Source organism: Rhinoderma darwinii, chromosome 9 (genome assembly GCF_050947455.1).
Source record: "Rhinoderma darwinii isolate aRhiDar2 chromosome 9, aRhiDar2.hap1, whole genome shotgun sequence".
Classification (NCBI taxonomy): domain Eukaryota; kingdom Metazoa; phylum Chordata; class Amphibia; order Anura; family Rhinodermatidae; genus Rhinoderma; species Rhinoderma darwinii.
In genome coordinates, this window is record NC_134695.1 from 95,457,390 (window position 1) to 95,468,530 (window position 11,141).

The 11,141-nt window shown below is 43.1% G+C and overlaps 1 protein-coding gene across 1 annotated transcript in view; it reads left to right on the forward strand.

Annotated features, from left to right (window-relative positions):
* PIEZO1 (piezo type mechanosensitive ion channel component 1 (Er blood group)) overlaps positions 1-11,141 on the forward strand; it is a 160,124-nt gene that overhangs the window by 100,565 nt on the left and 48,418 nt on the right. Inside the window, exons 8-11 of the mRNA XM_075838615.1 lie at positions 746-917; positions 1,006-1,125; positions 1,739-1,829; positions 4,501-4,601. Of these exons, the coding sequence (XP_075694730.1) occupies positions 746-917; positions 1,006-1,125; positions 1,739-1,829; positions 4,501-4,601 (484 nt within the window). The remainder of the gene's footprint in view (positions 1-745; positions 918-1,005; positions 1,126-1,738; positions 1,830-4,500; positions 4,602-11,141) is intronic.

The following is an 11,141-nucleotide window of genomic DNA, read 5'->3' on the forward strand; positions in this document are numbered from 1 at the left end:
GGAAAGCTGGGGAGCGACCTCTGTGGAGCTGTCATGGCAGCAGTATTGTTTGCTGCGTCTAGGATGATGATGATCATTACCGTATAGAGACCAGGACTTGTGTGGCTTTTTGTGGGTTTTAGCTTTCAAACCGACTATAAGCCACATAATAATGATTATTACCCTCTGAAGTAACCCGTGTAATAAATAACTGCAGTCATAATGTTCCCTTCGCTGTTATATTTATTAATAGTCATTGATGAGACTGAACAGATCAACTGCCAACCAAATCTCATAACTCATTTTTCTCTGTCTTTACTGTTCTCTCCCTGGGGATTGTCATGTTTAGCTGCCAATTTGTAAACTGCGCAGAATAAGGTGGGTGAGTTTGCCAATGGCTGACGATACAGTAAGATTTATTTCAAGTGTGCGGATTATGTAGATGGTGAATGCTCTGTGCTTTACATCTCCGTGCCCATAGCCGTGTAATTAGTGCCCATAGATGATTATGACCTGCCCATTTCTGCAACTTTGGGTAATACCCTTCAGGTCTGTATCCATCAACCCAACCCTTGGTCTGCGCATCTGCCTCCCGATTACATTGACATAAAAAATTTATGTTGATGGGAAGATCTTTTAAGGATGCGCAACATATTATTTTTCTAACTTATGGCTAGGGGTTTCTGTAATGGCACTTTACTAATGTTAAGATTTTTTTTCCTATCCTCTTGTGGTTGATATTTTCTTTTTTTTTATCTCGTTGCAGGCTTTTTGGTCTAAAAGACATAATTGTCCACTCCAATTGCACAGGCAGCGTTGATGACCTCATTCTCAACCAAAATCATGACTGGCCAGTATATGTCAACCCAGGCATATTGCTTCTTCTATACTATTCTGTAATCTCCCTACTGAAGCTGAAGAACCACAGCCCAGGAAGGGTAAGTGCCTAGAAAAGTGGCTTTTTGCTATTGTATTAATATATTATCCAATGACCTACTATATTGATGACATCATGAATCCTTTTAGAAGGAAGATGGCGTGGAGGTAGAAGGAGATGACCTCCAGAAGTCTACACGAGAAGACTTGGAAATGGAAGAAGTAGAGTCTTGTTCAAAGGAAAGAGACAGTGTAAGCGAGGAGACAAAGGTAAGAGGTGTTAGATCCTACGTATATATTCTCTGTCTCCTCCGGGTGTGTATAAAAATTCTGATGCTTATAGAATTGAGCTATTATGGAATTAAAGATTGCATGGACTACGTGATCTGTTACATGAGGTGTTGGGCTACATGTACACGGCTGTTTGCATTTTACAGGCCCGTAAACAACGGATCCTTGTCCGTTTTTTGCGGTCCATGTGTTATCATATTGTCCTCCGCGTCCGTTCCATAGGTTTGACTTGAATGGGTGAGGCTGAGGTTTGACTTGAACCTGCTCCTAGTTTTATGGCTCTGTCCCACAGCCCGCACCCGGATCAGTGGAAACCACGGTCGTGTGCTTGGGGCCATTAAAAATGAATGGGTCCGTATGCTATCCATTGAACAACATATAGCACACGGTCATGTACATGGGAGCCTTACAGTGAATTTCAGTAAGTAGAACGTGCTCCCCTCTCCATGGTTTTCCTGCAATACCAGATAGAGCCCATGGACAAGAGTGCCGCGGTGTTTGGGGAGAAAAGCAGACCCTATTTTCTAAACGTTGACAACTTTAACTATTATTCCGTAGTGTTTCATTCTTTTGCTTTCCTTCTATTTAACAGCCCATGTTACCGCAGACGAGCGAGGCTTCAGAGACTGATCAACAGGACTGTACAGTCCACGTCATTCAGCCGGAGTCCAGACTGAACCCTGGTATGTAATGCTTTGTTGCTACACACTATCGGACTGTGGAACATTGGGGCCATAAGAGGACGTAATTCTGCTGCATAATAAACACTGCTGTTGTCGCTGCACACACATTGTCAATAGGGACTTGTAGGTTATTTGTGTAATGACCCGCCTTGCTTTACATTAAAGGCTATGTAAACCTTCTAAAGCGTGTTTTATTTTTTCAATCAGTGTCTTACTTTATAATTTGTTTTTATTTAAATATTTATTTTTATTTTTAGGTACAGCTGCTTTACATAGAGCAGCTGTTTCGTGCGTTAAGACCTGAATCAGTCAGGTCCGCGGGACTGACTGGTTCAGGGTCAGTGGCTCCTCCTTGGCTCCACCTGTAATCTATCACCTCTAAGTTATAAACTTAGATGTGATGGATAAAGTGGATACTGTGTGTCCGAGACACGCAGGACCCACTGACCCTGAAACCGTCAGTTCTGCGAACCTGACGGGTACAGAATTCAGCGTAAGATACAGCTGCTCTGTATGCAGGATACAAAGCAGCTGTATCTCAAAAAGTGAAAAGAACTTTTAATAAACTAATTATGAAGTTCCCCAAAACACACTGACTTGCCCTTTTTATTTAAAATTTAAAAAAACAAAAAAAGCAGCTATCGAAGGTTGACAGCCTTTAATGTAAAGCCGGCGGGTCATTACACAAATAACCTACAAGTCCCTATTGACAATGTGTGTGCAGCGACAAAGCCTTTCAAAGGTTTACATGGCCTTTAATATTTCATATTATCGTTCTACAGTAAGTGGCTGCATTTCTATTAGTTAAAAATAATATATTCCATTGTAGCTTATAGATGATGAGGAGTTTTGAGTTGAGCTATGGTGGCAGAATACATGGCACCTGCTATCTGGTGTTTAGGAGGCCTGAAATGTGCAGGTTTACCCAGTTTGTAAGCACCAGTCACCTGCACGGTCACTACACTTTACATGTGAAATACCTGTCTGACTCCCAAGTCCTTGGGAATTTTAGGCCTACACACTTTACAGCTATAGGGGTCACTTGTCATTTTCTACACTTCCGCCATTAGTGTCAAGTCTGGTATGTTTTGCCTAGTTAGGCATTTGTGCCCAAAGGCGGGAAGTGAGGTTGTGTATACCGCAATTATTTTTCTTCACAACGGTCATTTTATGTCCGCTAACCCTGAGCTATTACCATAACTACGTCACCAATGCTGACATGGCGTTTTATTTATGTAACACATCCATTATTTTTCTTCTTTCTTTTCTTCTGTCTTATTTCCTTTTTTGTTCGTTTTTCCAGTACTCTTACCACAAACCAAATCAATCAGGAGTAATTTTATCATTAAAGTCATTAAGGTTTGTGGTCTATTGAAGAAAGTTCTACGCTTTGTACTGATGATAGATCCGCTAGAAATACAGACCTACCGGAGAACGGATTTCCATTATCTAAAAGCATTAATAAAAAGTGATGGCAGCGTAACTAAAGGAAAGTCTTCAACAGGGAGATAAATGCCACTATCGCTTTCATGTTTAATAAATTTTCCTGTTTTAAGATTCTAAATTAAACCTTAAGGAAACCGCATTGCAATCAGGTGATCTAGAGGATGCCGGCGGGGAAACTTCTTTACACGATTCTCATCCAATTCTCTTCTGGTTTAGTAGCAAATCTACAGCTGCCAGCATATGCTGATCTCGATTATTTAGTCCATGGACTACACTTACAATATGACTGCATGGGTGAACGACACTGTAATACAGAATGTATGGTTGGCTAGGTGAACCTCGCCCAGGGCTGGATCAAATGTGTGGGGTACAGCTCTAACTGTGCCATATAATACAGTGGTAAATAGCCGTGCCATATAGTGCCTAAATAATACCAACATACAGGGGTAAATAGTGCCCAAATAGCGATTCCATATAATGCTTTCATGATAGTGCCATAATGTGCCAAAATACTAGCGCTATGTAGTGCCCAAGTAATAATTCTACATAGAGCCTAAGTAATACCATGATGCAATTTTGGGGTATGGAGATGTACGCCCCCAAGTGTTAGAGGCCCCAGGGTAACTACCTCTCTGCTATAATCAAACCCTGACCTCAATCTTACTAGTGGCCTTCCATGTTTTATTACAGAGGGAATCTTACCATGGCTGTTTTTTTTTCCTGGTCAGTTTTAATGGCATTTTCCACTTTCCAACTTTCTGCAAATTCTACTGACCGTTGTCATGCTTCAGTTCACAGAACTGGCTGCAAGTCTCGTTTTACGTGGAAGAAAAATCCAGTCGTTTTCCTTCTTTACATGACCATCCGAAAGACCTGAGTACATTCTCTGTAAAGCACGGCAGAATGTCAGCACTATAAAGCTATAGATAATAAATACCCATATGTTCTCTGCAATAGCCTCACAATAATAATTCTTATGAAGAAGGCGCTATCGTAGCGGCCATATTGATTGTTCAGGACCAGATCTTAGAGGACAACTTGAGGACTTGTACTTACGTTTAAATCCATGAAATTGTAAGACGACGGAGTATATAAACTATTAAAGGCATCTAGTATAAATTGTATCTTTCATCTACTTTATATTCATGAATACGCTGACCTATAAAAAAGGCAGAGGAAGCCACGGTCTGATATCTTGTGGTTTTTTTTTATTTCTGTCTTCAAGCAGATTCTAAACCTGATGCCTCCAAAGAGCAGTCCCCTCTTCACCTACTGGGTAACGTCATACTCAACCAGAGCTATATATGCGCGCTGATTGCGATGATGGTAAGTAATAGTTATAGAAGGTCCATACACTATATATAGCTCAGGCACTTTTTTTTTTTTCTTTTTTCCATGGGCCGTATCTGGTATTGTATCTCAGCCCCATTCACTTGAATGGGGATGAGCTGCAATTCCAGCCGCCGCCCATAAACAAGGGTGTTGCTGTTTCTGGGGGGTAAAAAACAGCACTTTTTTTTTTTTTTAAAGCTGCTATAAGTGATGCTGCAACTTGGACATTGAAGATGAAAACCAATATGGCAGTCCCTGTTGTTGTAATCCAGAAATGTTTGTTTTTTTATTAGGTCTTTGGTTCTTTAAAAAAGACAGATGAGAAATTTGCATTTCAAGAAGGGATCTTTTGGTGCTGGGAAGGAATTACTGTAAATACCTGCATAGTGTAATTCTTGCTCCATAAACCGCACAGATGGGGCCGGGTGGTGTTTACGGGCCAGCAGTCGACTGCGCTATTGATTCCGTCGAAAAAACAGAAACCTGCCGGAACGGTGACATACGGTAACCATTAGCAATGTTTCCGTCACCATTGATATCAATGGTGATGCAAACGGAAGCTGTGGTTTCCGTTTGACTTTCTGTTGCGGGGTTCCACGACGGAAACCTCTGACGGAAACCCTCAACGGAAAGCGAACGCTGATGTGAACCGGCCCAACCATTTTGGATTCAGGTCTTTTAGGCTCAATGCACACGATGCGTATTATGTGCGGTTAATCTGCAGAGTAATACAGTACCCGCATAGTCAATGAGATTCCAGGAAATCTCGCTGCAGTATTTTTCGGGACGGAAATGGACCTGCGTGTGGATTTTAGAATTAATCTTGCGTTTCTGCTTGCGAATTGTATCTGCCTAGTGCTGTGGAAAATCGCATGATCAAATGACTGCATCGTCCCCAGACTCTGCACATAACTAGTCCATATATCTGCAGATTTATATATTTCGATCAAGTGAGATGTGCCCCCATGTGCTGGGAGGTTTAATATTGAACAGGGCTCATGGTGGAAAATGTGGGATATCGCACACACAACTCCAACCCCAAACTTCTTTGGTAACACTCCTTACAAATTAGCTCTAAATATCTCTTATGATACTCTTGGGTTTGTCCCCTTAATTATGTCCACTTCTAATGTACGTATATATATGAAGCAAAGAACCTTCACCCCCCCCCCCCCTTAACGGGGTTCTTTGCTTTACACGATCCCTACTTGTCAAGGGAGCCTTTTAGCAATTAACAGATTACAAAGAGCCCCCAGCGATCCGCTTTTAACTGTGCAGAAACCTTCGAGTAGGTTTTCAATTTTCCTGCAGCGCCCCCACATTAAAAATTAAGCATTACACATTGATCATTCAAATCAATGGGTTGTCTGTGTAATACAGGACAGGTACTCCAGACGCTCTTTGTAACCAATTCTGTCAGCATTTATGAAAATGAGTTTTCTAAACTGGACAACCCCTTTAAAATATATAATAAAGTATAAAATAGAGTAAAAAAAAGAGTCTGCATAGTTTTAAGTAGATTGGGAGTAGATTTTACTTGGTAAAAGGCGAGGAATGGCTTTCTGACTTTAGTGTCTCTGAGTTCTTCACGTCTAGGTTTTACTTAAAGATTGATGCCAAATTTCACAGGCAGGAGCCGCATGGCGCCGGGGCTGCTAGAAAGTGCAGGAGAACTCTTAACATGGCTTTGTAATGGAAATTGTAACATTGGGTAAGGAATAATCATTTGCTTTCTTGAACTGGCATCTGGCAGGGCGGCTGCTGAGCTGGTCTTTGTTGATACCTGCATATGGAAAAACAAGCGTTTCCATGTAAAGTCCATTATATTCTGCCCGGTGTGGCATTTTTTTTTTTTTCTTTCCTCCTTCCTTCTGCCCGCTCTGCTATATTTCACTATTATATTGGAGAGTCTACAGTAAACTCCAGAGGCTCTATTTGCTGATTTAGCTATTTATGCTTTTATTTTATTGTTCTTTTCCACAATTCGGTGAAGGACCTTTATTTAATGGAAATAAAGCTTAAAGGGGTTGTCCAGATATTTTTTTTTATTGATGGCCTATCTTTAATGGTAATCAAAATGAGATTGGTGTTAGTATGACTTCCAGGACCCCTTCCGATCAGCTGACTAAATGGGGCCGCGGCGGTCGTCAGGCACAGCGCCGTACACATCAGTAGTGGCTATGCCTGGGATTGCAGTTCAGTCCCATTCACTTCAATGGGACTAGAACATGCGATCCCAGTCACAGCCGCTCCGGATGTGTACGGCGCTGTGCCTGTAAACACGGAAAAGGCCGAGACGACTAACGCTGCGGTCCCTTCAGTCAGCTGATTGGTGGGTGTCCTGGGAACTGGACGCCCACTGTCCACATATTGATGACCTATCTTTTCACAAGTTTTTGTGTTTATACCATTTTTCAACGTTTTCAAGATTACCGCTTACTATCAGTGAATAGAAACAGTCTTGTTTACTTTTCCATATCTGTCGCTTATTACAATGTATCAGTCTTTGTAATTATCTGTGAGCTAAAGGGTCCCTGTACACTATGGCACCGAGCCACGGTAATGGCTGCACGTCTGAGAACTTCGTGGCGAAATCAGCACATGGTTAACCTAGAATTGCCACGGTTTTGCAGCAATTACAGGGGTAGCACATGGTTTTTATGTGCTTCACCTGTACATGCAGTGAAACCTGTACTTACCACGCCTCGGCTGCATCGTGAACGGGTACCAAAACACAGTAGCGGCACAGCAGCTGTACTAGATGCCAGGATAATTAACTACACTGATCTTTTTCAACCAAGTGGAGCTGTGAGGCGGTGGTGATAGAGGCAGAGATCTTGAAATGATCGATATAAAAATCCAAAGTAGCATAACTTTTTATTATACCTTTAAATTGACTAATATACATTTTGGAACTGTCCGAGCAATGCAATACTCATTTTGCGGATTAGTAATTTCGGAGCTGAGATTAGATTAATTCCCATCAGTAGTTTATAATTTATGGATTTTCAACTGTTGTGGTACTACAACTCCCAACATGGCATGATAGTCTTGTCAGAGTATACTGGAAGTTGTACCGTACGGCGCTGCTTAATATGCTGGTGCTCTTTAAATAACAGATAATAAATAAGTATAGATTTTTTTTGCATGTTCTTTCATTTCGTCTGTATTATTTCTGTTCGCGTTTTCCTTACTGCGTGACCGGTCCCACAAGTCCTAAGAATAATACGCTTCAGTTTTTATTTGCTGATGAAACCGTAAATCGTGTCCTGGATGTCCTGACAACTTCTCATCACTCGCACCACGTTTCATGTATTAATAACTTTTATAGGACTGGTCGAATCCAAACAAAATGGAATAATACGAGCTGAAGGACTTCTAAAAGTCTGTTCTAACGTTTGGGCGTGATCTGCGGATTCTCCGCTTTGTTGACATTTTTTCTTTAATGGACCACTTAATTGTTTTTACGCAGGTCCCGCTGGTTTATGTAAAACAAAGCAAATTACCTTTTAACTGCTATAAATACATTGTTTCTTGAACACAAGTTACCGGAGGGGAGATTTAGAGGCGCATCGTTAAATAGTGTCCTCCTCCCCCACCCCACACAGTATAACAGCTGGCAGATGTGACGTGGGCATCTTTTATTTTGTATAATTTTGGCAGCATCCCCAGAAAAGTAGAGGCAGCGGGAGATAGAATTGCACGTGTAAAGTTAACTTGCAGAAACCCCCGGTATAAACTCCCAATATCTACAGAGGAAAAAGCCCATAGGCCTCTGTAGAGCTGACCAATGAGAAGTTGCCTTTGGTATGACGTCACTCTGCGCTTTGACAGCAATGTGGAATGTACGTGGTGTAGGAGGTGGTGTGTGCATGGGTTAGGCTGTACTTTGCACAAGTGGGGCTCTGTCAAAACTGTGAGTGACTGATGTTTTTTGGAAATATCTGCAGAGCGACTGCTCCCCCAAGTGTTAAGAGATCGTTTTCTCCCGGTACATGGTAAATCCTACATTCATCTACAACATACCAGCCTTACTGTCACCAATATACGTCTTAAAGCACAACTTGGCTGTAAAAGATGCACGTATTTATGTATGTAGATCACATATATATGTCCACAGATAATGGATCATACCAGACTCCGGCACAACCTATAGAAGTCAATGGGAATTTTCCAATACTTTGCGGTAATGGAATCTCCATTGAAATGTGGGGGGGAGATGCATGGCTTGCATCATGAGATATCCGTAGGTAACAATCACAAAGCATAGCTTGCCACTAAGCCAGTGGAGCATTCAAGAAGACTGGAGCTTAAGGTGATATTATACAGCCCGTGTAAAAGAGCGCCAATCCCCTCTTATTGGCTGCGTATCCAACAGTGTTTTGGATCCTTCATTTGGCCAGTGGGTCGCCCCCGCCTGAGTAGGGCTATTCTTACTCGCTCCAGGGGTGCGGGTGGGGTCGGTCTGCCAGACTGTCGTCTTTATTATCTGGTGTAGGCTCATGCTCGTGTTCTCGACTTCTTTCATAATTTTGATTCTAAACTCTGGGTTCAATTAGCCCAACGGCTTTGTGCCTGTACCCTGCCTACTTTTCCATAGACCCTGCCTGGGAACAGACTGAGACCCGACTCCTTTGTTGTTTTCCATACTCTCATGGCACTGCGCTCTTCCGGGGAAGGGGGTTCGCTCGTGGACCCACTGGGGCCATTGACCCCTGTTACCGACAATCCAGCAATTGCTGCTGGGGAGGCACGTCTCTCCTTCTTGGGCAGGTCTTCCACTAATCCCATGTATTTCACTCAGGTCCTATCCGATGCTTCTTTGCTCCCATTAACTACTATCTGCCCGGCTGAAACGCCCTCACCGCGCCACATATTTCAATACTCCCAATTAAAACATTGCTATAATGCTACTAAACGCCAGGCTCACCTTCATCGCCCCCTTACTGACTTTGAAAGTTTGTGTGTTTCCACCCGCTCCCCTGCACATGCCATTTCCACACTCTATAGGTTACTCTTAGACCAGCGATCTCCTCACCTCCCATCCTTTTGCAAGGCTTGGGAGGTTGAATTGAACATGACATTTACTGATGCACAGTGGAGGCGATCTTTCCAGCTGTCTCAGGAAGCCTTGATTGCCATACAAGCTCAGGAAACCAGCTACAAAATTATTTCTAGGTGGTACCGGGTCCCTTCTGCGCTGCATAAATGGTACCCGTCTGTACCTGACACGTGTTGGCGCTGTGGGGCGGCGGGGGGGATCAGTGTCTCATATTTGGTGGAGTTACCCCTCCTTACGAAGCTTATGGGACACAATTCTTAAAATCATATTGGAAGTTTCGGGGGTTTCGGTCCCTAGCACCCCCGAGGCGACCCTTTTATTCATGTTCCCTATGCCACTACCCATCTATAAGCGCTCTCTCATTAGGCACCTTCTTCAGGCTGCTAAAGCGATCATTCCCCGCAAGTGGAGGGCGGTAGCTCCTCCACTTTTGGATGACTGGTTTCAGGAGATTGTCTTGATACAGCGTATGGAACGCCTCTTGGCTCCGTCCCCGGCTACCTCTGCACGGTATACAAATACGTGGTCCCCGTGGCTTCAGTTTCTCTCCTCTCCCACCTACCGCACTGTGGTGGCTTGAGGTCCAGCACCCATCCCTCCCCACGTGGTTGCATCTGAGATGGGACTGCGTGCGAGTGTGGAGGGGATTGCTGGTTTGCTCGGCTTGCTCAGGTATTTATGTGCATAGCGGCCTTTTCTTACTTTTAGGTATCCATGATTATCCGGAGATGGAGCCCAGGCTCCCCACAACCCACCCTGGTCTCTTCCCTGCCTTGTTTGTCTCCTATTCTGTTCTTTCCCTTTCTTCCTTGGGTCTGCTCTGAGTGGTTCTTGCTCCCTGTGATGGTGCTTCCATGCTTTGGCCATTGCATCTCAGGTTATACAGGAAGTTGACTTATTGCACATTGTTTGGTTTTCCTCACCATTTCCTTTTCAGTCATACTCCTTCCCATTGTGATGCCCAGATGGCTGTGGTGGTGGGGGCTCTTCATCAGTTGTGATGTTTACCCTTTTTGTATGGGCTGCGCCCTATTTGCCATGTTATATTATGGGGACACATTTTCTATGTATGTTTTTTGTACGTGTTTGTATTAAAACTAATAAAAAACTCTGAATTGGAAAAAAAAAAAGAGCGCCAATCAATGAGACAGCTCGTTGATGGGCGCTCATTTGCTCCTTTCACAAGGAGCTAGTTTCGGGACGAGCACTCTGATTACTCCAAACGCTCGTCCCCATACATTTTTATCATGTCGGCAGTACATCGCAGAGATAGAGATGTGCTGCCGACAGCAATAATATTTTTCGTATTTAAAACGATGTAATCAGACAATAAGCGAGGGTTTGCTCGTTCATCGGCTGATCGTAGCCCTGTTTACACAGGGCAATTATCGGCAACGAGCGTTCCTTTGCCCGATAATTGGCTGGTGTAAAAGGGCCTTTGCACTTTGACAGAGTTTTCCCATAATCATTAT